The sequence below is a fragment of the Eumetopias jubatus genome, unplaced genomic scaffold (assembly GCF_037043125.1).
Source record: "Eumetopias jubatus isolate StellerSeaLion01/CBP00866 unplaced genomic scaffold, mEumJub1_p1.0 scaffold_9, whole genome shotgun sequence".
Classification (NCBI taxonomy): domain Eukaryota; kingdom Metazoa; phylum Chordata; class Mammalia; order Carnivora; family Otariidae; genus Eumetopias; species Eumetopias jubatus.
In genome coordinates, this window is record NW_028274815.1 from 44,188,935 (window position 1) to 44,205,388 (window position 16,454).

At 38.0% G+C, this 16,454-nt stretch overlaps 1 protein-coding gene across 6 annotated transcripts in view; it reads right to left on the reverse strand.

Moving 5' to 3' along the window:
• The window catches only part of CTNNA2 (catenin alpha 2), a 944,211-nt gene that overhangs the window by 86,717 nt on the left and 841,040 nt on the right, over positions 1-16,454 (reverse strand). For all 6 annotated transcript variants that reach the window (XM_028122408.1, XM_028122407.2, XM_028122406.1 and 3 more), the window contains one exon: positions 1,327-1,478. In XM_028122408.1, the coding sequence (XP_027978209.1) occupies positions 1,327-1,478 (152 nt within the window). The remainder of the gene's footprint in view (positions 1-1,326; positions 1,479-16,454) is intronic.

The following is a 16,454-nucleotide window of genomic DNA, read 5'->3' on the forward strand; positions in this document are numbered from 1 at the left end:
TCCAAAGAGAACAAAATACCACAGATATTATTTGGTTATTATTGTCTTGCAGTGTTTGAGGGTATATTAGTTTAGATGTTCAATGATCACCCTGAGAGAAAGTTTTTCAGAACGCAGTCAGCAGATACCTTGTGGTTTTATTGAGCAGCCTCAGAGACAACTGTAGAGGATGAAGGTGGGGATGCACTCCAGTGCTATCTCATCCAATATGGTAGACATGAGCTACAATGAATTATTGAGAACTTCAAATGTAGCTAATGCCACATGTCAAAAATGGTAACATTTTGGATACATTTAAGTGAGATATATTATTAAAATTAATTTCAACTGTTTTTTTTTCCAATATGTCTACTAGAAAATTTGAAATTACAATTGTGGCTCACAGTATATTGCTATCAGACAACATATTCTCATGTTCTTATGATTGTCACTGCAGAAGGCCCATCTCTGCTTCAGCTGTAATAGCCACAAATGTATTTGTGTCATCAATTATACTTCTGGATATTTAAGTTTATTTTAAGAAAGAGTTCTATGGGTAAGAAAATTATTTGAAAACCATGCCAAATTGTTGGTAAGGTAAGGAGAAAACAAAATCTCGTCTTACAATGAAATATTATGTAGCAGTTAAATGGAACTAGGGAAGATATGTGTCTTAGTGTAAATAAATGAAGGTATATTGTGGGTGAACAAAGCAAGTTGTAAATGATACTTATGTTGAGTTTTAAAACCTACTATATGTTTTCTAGTGTATGTCTCTATATAATCACTTGGACAATCGTTTGGAAGACTCACAGCTGACAACAGAAGACTGAGCATGGGAAGATAGTAGGGTGAGTGATGGGAAGAGGTTTGCTACAAAGTTATACAGCCTTATTTACAAGATTGTAATTGTTTGTTATAAAGATAATGTGACTGTATCAGATTATTATTATTATTTTTACTACTTTTGCTGCTGCTGCTGCTGCTGCTACTACGCTGGGTTCTCTTCCTTTTTTTCGATCCCATGGCTTTCTGATCCTGATGGGAACATGTTAGCCAGAGAAGCACATGGATAATAGCAGGGGCCCCTGAAAGTTAGTATCAAAATTCGACAACAATGCATGCAAGAAATAGGCAGAGTATCACTCTTCGGGTTATTCAGTGTGAATCTAGGCTTGTTGGGATCACTTGTCCCTTTTGTCTGACTAAATGGTTCCCCTTGTCTGACTAAATGAGGAGCCAAACAGCTTAACAAGTTAAACTAAGTAATTAAAACAACAAAAGTAAATTCTCTGGAGTCCACACCAGAAGCTCTGATCAGCTCCAAACTAGAGAGGCCTTACATACCCTGATCATCAGCACAGCTTTTCTGATGTCTCGAACACCATCATACACTAGGCGAGAGGCATCAATGAACTCATTCTCTTCAAATGGTTGAGGGACGTTGGCACTCAAGGCTTCAATAGCAACCTCTACTTGCTCGGCAAAGCGTGGCATCACTGCATTAAACAAAGTGAGAAACAATGTATTAGGCGAACTTTCTCTCATGCTCCCTGTTCCAGCCCTTGGGCAAGGTGGCATGCTCCATATATTCTAACAGCTCAGTGGAGCTCTGTGCCTACCTGCCCAGTTTGGGGTGGACCCGATTCAGTGGTCTTTGTACCACTTACTTTCAGCAGAGGAAGTAAACCATTACTCCACGAGTGGTGATGTTATGCAACGGCAAGTTTTGAAACCTGCTCAGGATTGTGTGGTATAGTGTATATGCGTACATATTCTGTGTTATTATAAACTGAGTTGAATTTCATTTATGCTGGTTACTAGCTATGAAACCTTAGCCAAGTTTTCTTAACTCCTTCTAAACCTGCTTCTTTGTCTATAAAAGAAATCTATAAAATCTTAAGTTTCAATGAAACAATGCATACACATTTATTGGACGGTATTTGGCTCTCAAAAAGTCTTGGTAAATATTTAACTAATACCATATGCTAAAGTCATAGGTGATGAGTAATAGATCTTAACCTGTAGGACTTCATAGTAACATGTGAATGAAGTGATCCAACGTATTCCACTTTTGTTGAGATAGAACTTGAGACTGGAGGTAGGGGGATGGCAGTAGAGGGAGGCTCGCAGAAGGACCTTACAAGAGAGGAGAGGGAATCCCAGGGCACTCCAGCACTAAGCCTAGGGTTAGAGACCAGAAGGCTCAAAGTTGAATTCGGTTTTGTTTCATTTTACCAGGACCATTTTGATGTGAAAGAAGATACATATATAAATTCCTAAAATGTTAGCACCTCTTTCTTTAAACATTAAGACACCTATATACATAGTGGAGGTTTGCGGAAAGTAAATTCAGTGGAATGTCTGGAACACTTCCACTGGCTACTTAAAAGATGCTGCTGATTCACTGATTCTCGAAAATTATAATTCAATTTTCTCAGGTTTTATCTTGTAACAATCAATTCATGTGGCAAATGAAAGCCAAAAGCACAATTCATTTTATTTACAAGGACAATAAAAGAGAAACATCATTCATCTATTTTCCACTTGTGAACTTTCATGCCTGATTCATCTTTTTACTCATTTTCATCCTCTGTGGATACTTTAACATCCATTTTAATCCCTAGTGAGAGAAACTCTGCTAAATTACTTTACTTTCTAGGGTCAAAGTATTCAAGATAAAACCTTCCTAGAAAAATGTATTTCTACTAGGAAAAGTCCAGCGTTTAAAAGTATATTTAAAAAAAAAAGAGGAGGGTTACAGGAAAATGTTCTTTCAATAGAAATGATCAAAACCAAAGCATGCATGGGGTGAATTTCCTTCTGTGAGTGAATTACTAGGACTGGTTCTCTATACCATTTGAATTTTTCATTTGTGCCTTTGAAATACTTTTACATAAAAGGAATTTGGTGGACATTGAGTTGTACTGCTGCAAAAATCAAACAAAAATATACTTCTAAAAACTACCACATTAAACTAAGGCCATTCCAGCTATCCATTTGTGTTGGGAATAAACTGTTTTACATGAGTAAATAATCTAGACCATTGAAATTGACCTCCCTAGGCATGAAAATATTGTTATATGTATTTGGCATTTTCCCATGAGTATCTTTCTTAAATGAAATTACAAATTCCCTTCCCTTCCTAAACTGAAAATTCTGAATATTAATTTCATTCTATTTGATGCCTAAGCTGCCATCATGACCATCAACAATTTTACAGATTTGTGTGGTACCATTAGTAGCAGTTAGCTGCCTGAAGTTTTTTCCGTATTGTTTCACTGAAAATTAGTTTTACATGTACATAAAATAACGACTCCTACAAATGAACTGGCAAAATATAAAAAAATAGACCAAAGATTAGAACAGGTAATTCACAAAATACTAAATCCCATATTATTGACAAATACATGACACTTCACTAATAATTGGAAAACTTACAGTGTAAACAATGAGAGATCATTTCATACTCTTCGAATGGGCAAACTAAAGCTTAATAACACCGATCTTACTGAGCATGGGGAAAGAAGGGAACCCTTCTACTGTAGATGAAAGTCAAATGGACACACATCATTCTGGCAAACACTTTGATAAAAATCTAAGAAAGTGAAGCCTTCCAGTCCCAACCAGTGAGTTGAGACATTTTCTACGGTATAGCCAAATATTGAATTCTAAAGAGGCAATGATTAGGAGGGCTGAGTACATTGGAGTCATAGGAACATCTTTTTGTCTCTGTGGTTATAGTTGTTTCTTAATAGGTTGAATATTCCAAGAGTTAATAAGAAGAGTTATATTAAATCTAGGAATAAAAGTAACAGCTTTAAGGCATCCCTTCCGACTGGCACTATCCCAGGACTGTTGAGTCCACTAAGTGGGACGCTGGGGAGACACAGGGAGCTGTTCACTCCAGGTTCATGGGCAGTACATCAGGATGGAACAAAATGGACTTCGGGATGTAACTCAGGAGACAGCCAATGTAGTCAAGTGAGTAAGTTCTAAGGTCAAAGTGTTGACCAGTAGAAGCAAACTGAAAAGAGATATCATTTGTGAGAAATTTAAAAATTCATAAAAGCATACTATGCATAATTTCAACATATATACATTTTACTACACATGTTCTGAAAGTATGTATACCACCTTAAGTACAGTGGTTGCCTTTGAGGGGGATGGAGGGACATGGGATGAGGTAGAGGTCTTAAGGAGGCTTCAAGTATATCTTAATTCTTAAGAAAATAATAATGTGAATCAGATATTGCAAAATGTTAATATTTTTTACACCTCAGGGTAGAAGCAGGGTCTCAGTTATATTAGTCTCTGTTCCTTTTTATTTTGAATCTTCTCATGATTCAAATATTTTAAAAAAGATCAACACATTATCCTCAAGACTGTACTTTTTACAGAATAAGGCTCTGAAAAAATAAAGTTCTAGCTCTTGGACCAGAATGTAAAAGAAACCACTTCAATCAACAGTATTATGTAAGTCCCTCAGAAATTGTGACTGTGATCAAATGCCTAATATTCAACCTTAATTAATAACTGCCCACTGCAGAGTTGAGTTAGGTAGGGGTGCCTGGGAAGCTCAGTTGGTTGAGCATCCCGCTCTTGATTTCAGCTCAGGTCATGATCTCAGGGTTGTGAGATCAAGCCCCCCTTCAGGTTCCACGCTCAGTGGGGAGTCTGCTTGGGATTCTCTCTCTTCCTCTTCCCCCTCCCCTCACCCCCATCTCTCTCTCAAATCAATCAATCAATCAATCAATCAATCAATCTTTAAAAAAAAGGTTGAGTTAGGTAGTACCCACCCACTGGACGCTGGCTCTTGGGCACACACCTCTATTTTCATAAAGAACTTTGATGGAATATAAAAGGGTGATCAGTGTTGTTGTGTGGCTTTATTCTGTTTGTGCAAGATTGTTCTGAAGAAGAGCTGAGGAGGAGGAAAAAGCAGGAGGTGACATGTTATCTTTCTTCACCAGCCTCCAGGTTTGATTCTGTGCCCAAGGAAGAGAGAGGAAAGCTAAAACCTAAAAAGGGACCACTTTCATAAGGGATGCTCTGGGGCCCGAAACATGCCTAGGACTGCTCTGAAACCCCAAGTTTGGAGAAAGGCATTCTGTTTGCTCTAACACGGAGTACAGAATCTCTCTAGGAAGACTGAAGGGGTGGCATGTTGGTGTGAACAACACTGTTGTGGATGTGGCATTGTCAGAAGAGGCAGAAAAAACAAAGTTCTTTAATAAAAAGATTGGAACAGAACATAACATCAACCTTCTAAGGAAGAAAAAATGGTGGGAGAGGAGGTACAGAATCCTCAATTTACAAGTAGGGGCTCAGAGTTCAATTTATCCTTAATATTCCAATGATCTTATTAGATTCCTCAATCTGATAAAACCCACAACTTGAACTAATTCAATTTTATTTACTTTAACTGAGAAGACATTCATTTCTCTTACCTCAAGTCAGTGTTTTTCTGGGTCTGACCCTCAAGAAAATCTTTCTCCGTGCTCTGCTCTTAAGCACATTCAATACTTATTTATTATGGCTTGGTCAACTGCTACCACTCTTTAACCAATATACCTTTGCTCTCCATGCTGTTGCCCTCTTTCTTGTTTTAGTTTTATACTGTTTTGTTTCTAAAGTGATAAGACAGAAAAAAGTTCATAGAACAATGATCCATCTTGACAGAACTTAAGATGTTAAGCTATGAATTCTTCTAACGCCTCTGGTAATGTCTGAAAAATTAAATATCCCAAAAGTAATACTGAGATAGAAAAATCTGAAAAAAATATATATATATTCATATACTTCAAATATGATGCTGCTTCTGCTTCCCACTAATTAGGACAGAACACAGCATTGCCTTTGTGATTCACACATTATATATTAACAGAGTTTTTGATATAGGATTATATAAATAGAAGTTTCTTTCTAGTTTCTGAATTACATCCAAAAATGTAGACACCACTTTACTGTTATTTATCAGAAATACTGAATTGCTCTTAATAGCTTATCTCCTGAAAGGGTGATCAAATTTGGAAATAAACTTGTAAGTTCTTGTTATACTTTTGTACGCAGAGTACACACTAGGCCACAGAATGATGACATTCCAAGAGTAATGAAATCAGAGTTCAGCACGCATATAAAAATCAAGGTCGCCTCATTCTAGTGTCTACTGAGATCCTAAAACAGAGGTGAAGAAGATCTAGACTTAATCCTCCAGAGAGACATCAGAAGTGACGTTTCAGAGCACAGGGTAAATCCATAAAACAAACAAGAAGTCTCACTAAAGATGCAAATAGGACTGCTGACAACTATAAGAGCAAAATCTAAGGTTAACTAGAGGTAGTGGACGTGAATGGCCAACCCACTCTGCTGCCCCTGAGTAAACACCTAAAAGGTCCACATCTAACTTTAAACACTCCAATGATTCCCTTTAATATAGAGGGACTCTAAAATCTTTACAAGATACAAACACGAACATCAGATACCTGCCTATGATTTTTATCTATGCCTCTCCACCTATTCCTACATATATTCAAATGTTCCAATTAGACTGACTTAATGTCTTCAAAGGTGACATGGAAACATGCCATGTCATACCAACATGTCCATGATGAGTTTATTCTCATACTTAAATATACCTCTTTTTCTTTGGCCCAGGTGAATTCCTCCTCAATCTCTGGTATCTCATTTAGAATTAACTGCTATTGTTAAATGCTCCTTAATTCACAAAGTTGTCAGTTCTCTATAATTTTATAGCATCCTGATTATGTATGTACTGTTATAGTACTTAGTATAATATATTAAAATTGTTTGACATTTCTGTATGTCAACTGTTTTACATTAGGAGTCGCTTTTAGAAAGAGACCAGCTCTTCCTTCTTCTTTACATCTTAGGCCCTTATCATGCTTCTGGCACAGCTAATCTATCCAAGTGGGAGAAGGATGAGAAATGAAAGAATGGAATGTAGAAAAGAACTCCCTTGCCATTCACTATTGCAGGGACCCGATGAGCAGTACCATATTTCAATTTCTAAGTCTCTTTCTGCCCATCATTTCATATTAGTTCAATAATTTTATTAGTTTCATGAGTCATTAACCAAGTTATTAGTGGGCATTTTAGGTTTGATCACTAGGGACCTTTCAGAAACCTGAGCACAGAATCCTTCCAGGACTGCTTGAGTAGGAGCATCACCACTGAGCAAGGAGAAAGATTCACTATTGTATCCTTGACTAGCTCACCAGGGCCAAACTAGGATATCTGTATGCATCTGGATCTCTCAACTGTGGTGGTGTAGTCAGCCAACACACTCTCGTGAGTGTGTTCTTTGCACAAACTTCAGTACCAAGGAAAGAGAAGAGAAAATGGACAGCTTTAGAGAAAGAACCAGTCTAGTAAGTGTTAATATAAAATAAAAAGTAAGAATGAAAACATTTGAAAAAATCTAGAAAGAGAATAAAATATCAAAAGTGGGATGGAATTGTGGCCGACTCCAGTGGTGGAATACATTATACTCCCCCACTGTCCCACCAATCACAAACAATTATTACGCCTCCATTTTAACAGTTGGAGTTAGAATTAGACGTTATCAGAATAACTGGAGACAGAAGGTATTATTTTGGGGATCCTCTGAGGGGGTAATATTCCCTTATAGCAAGAAAGTACTGTTTCATGTGCTTTCTATAGATAATGCATTCTTTCCCCAAAATGGTTTCTATCAGACACTCCTAAGGGATTTTATTCAAGTGGCCCCCAATTAGATGTTAAGTAAGAGGAGAAGAGAGTATATAGGAGAGTAGACCCAAACCACTGGGGGCACAAATTTGCCCAAAGGAAAGACTGGCATTTAAAAGGCTCTGGGTGTACCTTGTCAGTTCAGCACATTCGTGAAGTATAATCATTTAGTGAGGAAACCATCAGAGTCTGAAGCTCCAAGTCATACTCAGTGTAGAAGGAGGGTCCAATGCAAACTGAAGCTGACACTTTTGTAGCTTTGGCACCACTCAAAAATAATGAAGGACAAACCAAAGAAGCTGGCCATTGTTTTATACCAGTTCGGTAGTTTTAGTAAAGAATATCATGATCATTAATTAAGTTATTAGAAGCGTTCTAGGTTCTCCCCATCCAAACAGGGATCTTTCAAAATTCCGAACTTAGAATCTTTTTTTGAGCTGCTTGCTAATCAAATGGATCTGTAAGTCTACCTCATGAATAATGGCTATTTCATTTCTACAAGTATTTACAGAAGCATATACTCCCACTGGACATAGATGCTTTCCTTCAAGATACAAGAATGGCCAGAATCTTGCTGAAGCACTTGGCTAGGATTTCCTGCATTATCCAGACCTTTCACTTCTGACCTTGATTTTGTATCCTCTTACTAATCTGGTTATGACTTTAGTCACTTCTGGCAACATAGCTTCTTTCAGATTCTGAGATGAATGTCTGAATATCAGAACCTAAGTCAAATGGAATTTTCCCTAGTCAGGTAATTACTTTTTTCTTCTCTTTGACATGGCACGTTGTTATCTTCAAATTATATACTAGCTTCATCTTGTTTCTCTTGTACAGTTTCTCAAACCTGTCCTCTGCTCCAAATCCCTTCACCAATCACCTTGAGTCAATCTTGGCCTTCCTTTCCCCACTATTTAGCTCCACTATTCTCATGACCCTCCTGGCCACATACTGCATAGCTCTATCTTGATTCAGTGGATCTTTTGTGTCCTGGAAGCCATTGTATAAGCAAATAGGTACACTGTCCCAGAAGTTAAATAAGTCCCTATTAAGTCTATGTTGTGGGATCTGTCCACATGTCCTAATGTTCTATCCTAATTATGCTAGTCATCACCCATATAGTCCATCCCATCTTGATGCATTTGCAAATATGTAGGTGTGATAGTCTCTGAGGTGGGCCCCAATGATCCCTCTTCTCCTGGTATTTATGCCACTGTGTGATCCTCTCACTTTGAACATGAGCTGAGACTAGCAACTTGCTCCTAACCAGTAAAATATAGCAAGGAGGATGGGATGTCATTTCTGAGATTAGGTTACAAGAAGATGCTGGCTTCCCATTTTGCTTGCCTTTTCTTGCTCTCTCACTTGCTCACTCTGATGATAGACAGTTGATCTATGGAAAAGTCTCTATGGCAAGTAACAGAGAGAGGCCTCTCTGGTCAACAGCCAGTAAGGAATGAGGCCCTAAGTCCAACAACAAATGAGGAACTGAGGCTTTCCAACAACCACATGAGTGAGTTTAGAGATGGCTCTTTCACCAATTGTTCCTTAAGATGACTGCATCCTTGTGAGAGATCTGGAGTCTATGGTACATGGCTAAACTGTACCCAGCCTCCTGGCCCATGGAAATTATGAGACAGTAAAATGTTTATCATGTTAATCCATTAAGCCTTGGGGTGATTTGTTACATAGTAATAGCTAACTAATAAAGTGTGTTATGCCAGAAGTAAATATCAGCAAAAATAGATAAGAGGACATATTAAATTTATGTTCATTTGCAGCAACTATGCTTGGTCTAGGTTTCTGGATATTTATTGGGTTCAAGAAGATGCATACATGAACCTTGATATTCAATTTTTCACAAGTTAACCAACTTGAGCCTCAGTTTACTCAAGTGTAAAACAAGGATGATTGCTGCCCTTCAGGTTTTATATATGGTTTAAAAATAATACACTCAACAAATTTTGTATACAGTTTTATATATAAACATAGGCAGTACTTAGCCACTGGGAATAAAGTGACAAAACAAGTATGATCTTGCCGTCAAGGCACAAAAAAAGTGAATATATGCAAGATACCATCATACCTGGCACATAAGATGCACAGTAAATGGCTCTTATAGTTATCATCTTCACACTATGAGCCTCTGTATCTACTAATCCACACATCTTTTTCTTTGTTTATAAGTAGGCAGAATCATCCAGTCTCCTTTGGACAGACGTACAACTACATAACTCATCACCAAAAAGTGGGCTTTGTGAGAGCAAAATAAACTGAAAATACTCATATCAGTGCTAAAATCTCTAATTGGGAAGTTTGTACAACTTGTCTTGAAAACTTGGTTTCCCCACTTCTATGCCCTTCTCTCTCCTTGGCAGGACCACATCACCTTTCTGATGGTTTTACATTCTTAATAGTGAATTTCCTATGAAATCTGCCCTCAGGACAAGATTTGATATACCCACTCCTATAATTTTCCATTTTATCTTGATTGCCAAGACCAGTGTTAAACATTGTATCCATTATGACCTCATCAGATCTATGAGGAAAGGGAATCTTTAAATAAGTTATGACTTAATCAAAAAGCTCATAACTGGCAAAAAATAAACACCAGCTTCCTTACCTCATTTTTTTCCCCAAAAGACCTCTAACTTAATCTAATATTGTTGTGAAAGTATTTTCCTTCTATCTCAAACTCATGCCACTATTTTATTTAGTTGATTAACTGAATTTAAATTTTGAGTGAAGTATCCTTCAATGCCTTTTGAAATGCAGTAGAGGGAGTAGTAGCAATAATATTTAAATACTCCCTAAATTTAAATCTTACCTTGTCCAGACCAGTGATACACTTACTAGCTTTCACCATGCTTTATCTTGATAACTCATAATCAAGTTAGAAGATGTTGAGCACTGGAAACTAGGAGCAAAAACAAAAGAAGCCCAGTTTAATCTGCTCCTTACTCCCTGGTGACTATTTGTCAGCTGTTCCTACTCTCCAGACAACCATCAGCATCATCTTGGCTAGTCCTAATTCTTCCACTCCATGTGTATTCTTTTTTTCCCCCTCTATCCTGTGTGTATTCCTGGACTTTTTTTCGTCAGAGTCAGTCATCTGTTCCCTCTGTGGGAGTTTCTAAAGGCTGCCATTTTCATAAATTCATGTTTGGAAAATTATAATGTACATTTCAAACATCAAAATCAAATTCAAGTTCCAGAAGGCCATACATAACCCATGAGCTGAATTGTTTGATGAAAGATGAAAAAGGACTGCCTAGAAGAAGCAGGGGGGAAAAAAAACAACCCTCTAAATTTCATTCATGATAACTACCCTAAGAGAATCAGGGAGCATCCATCTGCTCTTGTCTAGACACAAGTTCCTTTCCCTAGGGAAAGAAAATACTTGCTTGGAAAGTTCTTATATTTTAAAATAAGCATTTCAAAAATAATTACAAATGGTTTATAAGTTAAAAGGAAAGGATGGCACATTTAATTCTGAAACTTAAGGAATGAATAAAGAATTGAGCACGATGCTTTATTGAGCTTATAGTATTTGTGGAAACCAAACTTGGTAACTACAGTTAAATTTGGCATCAGTGAGATTTAAAGGATTAAGATGTTATAACTGCTAAGATTCTGACTTTGATCATTAAGCATGTAATTTTTAAAAAGGGTACAACCCCAAAATAAGGTATTATACAGTGTTAATTATATTTTTCATTTATGTTTAAAAAAAAAACATTTTGCAGCTTCAACTCTAATCGGCCTGGAGGAAATGAAGAGGTGGTCTCAGTTCTCAAGGGGTTAAAATTTAATTCGGAAGCAATACACACCTATATTTATCTAGATAGAAAGGCAGACAGAGGGCAGATATTTACATTAAGAGACAAATAGGGAAACAGAGTTTGCAACCAGGGCAGTAAGTGGTAGGTGCCTAAAAAGTGACACAGATAATATGAGTAATGAGAGCACAGAGAAGAGGGATTGGCTGGTGTGGTTAGAGGAATTCACTGACAAGGAAGAATCTAGCTAGTGCTAGAGACTAGGTAAAATATAGAAAGACAAACCAGGTGGGAAGATTATTTCGGAGTCACTTTGACAAGAATAAACAGAACTTCGGTTCTTATGCCCTTTTGTATTTCAGGTCGTCCAGCCACAAGCAAAGCTTCCCATTTTTCCAAATCAAACTATTTCTGGGATATTCCAGTGATATATCGCATGTGCTCCCAAACAAGTGACTGTCAGCATATTCCTCTTCTGTAGGATTCAAACAACTATTATTGATGCGGCAGAGAATTTGGGTAAAGGGAACTTACCACTGCCTCAGTTGTGCACAATAAATATATCCTGGCCACCAAGTCCTATGGACACCAACACTAGCCCTGCTGGACAAAACACGCAGGCCCTTCTGCCACCCCACTGCTCCCACCATGGATGCCCCTAATGCTCTTCAAGTGACAGAGAAGTACCACGCTGTTTGCAGTCTCTAGGATTCTACATCCATAATGTGAATCATACAGAATTAAATGAATAGCCTTCCTCTTGGTTTTACTCCGACAAACAAGCACTAGAAAATGCTATTTGTTCCAGTATGTTGCTCCTAACTTATGGCACAGGAATGTGTAATCACTGGCCTTTCTATACCCACCCTATCCCGTTTCCACTTCCACATCAGAGTTTTATTACCAGCCTAAAACTGTATCTCTTACTTTCTCAAGTTGTATCCTCTCCAATGGCTCTTCAGCCCCCATGCTAAGAGAGCTGGACACGTCTGAATTCTAGCAGAACACACTACTTATGAAGAAGCCAATGTGGGGTAGAGATTTTCATGTTTCTGTTTAGCCAGGGTTTTCTGAGCTAAAATGACAGGTAACCTGGTTTAAAGCATGACTTGGTAGCAGTCCTAAAATAGTGAAGGGACCGGGAGAGAGATTTACACGTTTCTCTCCCCAGAAATGTGTGTTTACATTTCAAAGGGGAATAAAACCAGGCAACATTCATTTATATCTCAAAGGCTTATAACAAGTAGGAGACGTTTCCTAGAGGGAGTTTATTAACATTAAAGAGCAAAGGCTTCTCTTCTCCTCTCGGGAGGGGAAAGAGGCTGCGGAACACCAATTCCTAGATGAGCTCCCAGATGCATAATTTCATGGTCCTCTCCCGTCACATGGACCTCCTTTGTGGGCATGTAATTCACCTGCCTTCATCACATTGCCTTAAGAGGGACAATGAGGCATGGGAAACTGGCGTGGTGAGTAGTAAGTTTGTCCTCTCAGCCAGAAACTTTGCATTTGCTTTCAGGATAAAGTAAACATAGGTATTAAAACACATCAGCCAGATCCCTAAAATACCTAGAGTATGGAGGTTTCAATCATACAGAAAAGGCACTAAGACAAACTACACATTGCCTATTGAAGGACTACTAAGTAGATGAGATTTCCTTCTCATTCCTCCTCTACTTCTGATTTCCCACCACCATGGATACCACAACCACCAAATAAGTAAGATATTTCCTGAATATCCTAATCACTTTGACCTTTCAGAGAGAAATAAGATACTTTATACCAATAGTCAGGGTTATATTAAAATGTATTTAAAAGATATTAGGATGTCTAAGGTAAACAATCTTGGTCATTACAGCTTCTGTTGAAATTCATTACTTTCATAATCTAATTTCAAAGTCAGTCATGGAGAAGTGCCTTAGACTGTAATGGCCTTTCCTACCCATAATATCTAATATTTTGTCTTCCCAAGAAGCTGTCCCTACCACCTCCTTCTGAGGTTGATCTCACCTCTGTCTATACCTTCTACAACCCAGCCACTGGGATAAGCAGGTCACCCAGACCTATCCAATCATAAAACCTAATCCCACTAAATACAGTAATCAGTCCAAGTAGAGTAAGCATACCCTGAAAGTGGCCAAACAGATTGCTCTCTTTTGCTATATACAAAGTAGGGGGTGGTGGTGGAGGAAGTCTCTCTTCATTGTAGAATCTTAAGCTGAAAGCCAGAGGCTGCTAGTGGGCTTATTCTCTACTGAAAATTAATGAAATGTAAGGTCCTAACTCTTTATATTCATTTTATCAATGCATGTATATTAAGTGCTAATTGTGTGGTAACACTGCTCTAGATCCTAGGGAGTTACAGAAACACTTGCCTCTAGGAACAGACAACCTAGTTGTGGACCACTGAGGCCGACAATGAAGATGACACACTAAACATCAAAAGCCTGATAATGTTCCCTGTTGTCTTCAACTGAGAATGAGCCATGTCTTAAAGTATAAGGTCAATACACAGAGGGGGAGGAAGAAATGGAGAACATCATGGTTTTGATTTGTATTTCCCTGATGCCGAGTGACATTGAGCACTTTTTCATGTGTCTGTTGGCCATTTGGATGTCATCTTTGAAGAAATGTCTGTTCATGTCTCCTGCCTATTTCTTGATTGGATTATTTGTTCATTGGGTGTTGAGTTTGATAAAAGTTCTTCATAGATTTTTGCATACTAGCCCTTTATCTGATATGTCATTTGCAAATATCTTCTCCCATTTTGTCGATTGTCTTTTGGTTTTGCTATTTCTTTTGCTGTGCAAAAGCTTTTTATCTTGATGAAGTCCCAATAGTTCATTTTTGCCCTTGCCTTTGGAGATGTGTCTAGCAAGAAGTTGTTGCAGCCGAGGTCAAAGAGGTTGCTGCCTGTGTTATCCTCTAGGATTTTGATAGATTCCTTTCTCACGTTTAGATCTTTCATCCATTTTGAGCCTATTTTTGTGTGTGGTGTAAGGAAATGGTCCAGTTTCATTTTTCGGCATGTGGCTGTCCAATTTTCCCAACACCATTGGTTGAAGAGACTGTCTTTTTTCCATTGGATATTCTTTTCCTGCTCTGTCAAAGATCAGTTGACCATAGAATTGAGGGTGCACTTCTGAGTTCTCTATTCTGTTCCACTGATCTATGTGTCTGTTTTTGTGCCAGTACCATACTGTTTTGATGATGACAGCTTTGTAATAGAGCTGGAAGTCCAGAATTGTGATGTCATCAGCTTTCGTTTTCTTTCTTAACATTCCTTTGGCTATGCGGGGTCTTTTCTGGTTCTGTACAAATTTTAGATTATTTGTTCCAGTTCTGTGAAAAAAGTTGATGGTATTTTGATAGGGATTGCATTGAATGTGTAGATTGCTCTAGGTAGAATAGACATTTTAACAATATTTGTTCTTCCAATCCATGAGCATGGAACATTTTTCTATTTCTTTGGGTCTTCCTCAATTTCTTTCATGAGTATTTTATAGTTTTCTGAGTACAGATCCTTTGCCTCTGGTTAGATTTATTTCTGGGTATCTTATGGTTTGGGGTGCAATTGTAAAACAGTATGGAGGTTCCTCAAAAAGTTGAAAAGAGAGCTACCTTATGACCCAGCAATTGCACTACTGGGCATTTACCCCAAAGATACAAATGTAGTGATCTGAAGGGGCACCTGCACCACAAACTTTATAGCAGCAATGTCCACAATAGCCAAACTATGGAAAGAACCCAGATGTCCATCAACAGATGAATGGATAAAGAAGATGTCATATACACACACACACATACACACTGGAATATTACACAGCCATCAGAAAAAGAAATCTTGCCATTTGTAACAATGTGGATGGAACTAGAGGGTACTATGTTAAGTGAAATAAGTCAATCAGAGAAAGACAATTATGATATGATCTCACTGATATGTCGAATTTAAGAAACAAGGCAGAGGATCATAGGGGAAGAGAGAAAAAAATGAAACAAGATGAAACCAGAGAGGGAGACAAACCATAAGAGACTCTTAATCTTAGGAAACAAACTGAGGGTTGCTAGAGGGGAGGGGGTGGGGGTATGCGGTGGCTGGGTGATGGACACTGGGGACGGTATGTGTTGTGGTGAGTGTTGTGTAAGATTGATGAATCGCAGACCTATACCCCTGAAACAAATAATACATTATATGTTAATTAAAAAAATAAAAAGAAAAGAAATGGGACAGGAAGGACACAGGAAGGAGAGTGGAGGCAGCATGGATGTGTTTTGCCTCGAAAATAATAACCACGCCTGTCTGGATAAAGCAGAGGGTTCAAACAGACGATTCATGGGCAACAACTGTCCAAGTTAGGTGCAGTCACCAGAAAGCCAGGAAACAGTGATACATTTATTCCATAATCAAAGGTATTGACCAACCCAAGACGACAAAACATCAGGCCACATAGGAGAAGCTGTGGCCCAGAGGCATTGACTAGTTTAAAATTATAGTTAGTTGCCAGAAGTCAAAGAATGAAGTTCTTCTGATTCCTAATCTGGATTTGTTCAACTACATTGCACTGACACAGCTTTACCACTCATTACTATTTCCAAGTTTGATACTTTCTGTTTGCTGATCCTCTTACATTTTCTAGGCAAAATATATAGAAATGGTATAAAAAGTTCCTCTTTGTTCTTATGAAAACTTTACAAAAGCATAGAAGTAAAAATTATACCATCTCTACTTAGTGAAGGAAGTAATCTAAGAAGGCAATATGCTACATGATTCCAACTATATGACATTCTGGAAATGACAATACTGTGGAAGCAGTAAAAAGATCAGTGGAACCAGGGGTGAGGGGTGGGGGGAGACACGGATAAATAGGTGGAGTACAGGTAACTTTTAGGGCAGTGAAAATATACTGTATGATACCATAATGATGGATACAGGTCATTATACATTAGTCTAAACCCACAAAAAGT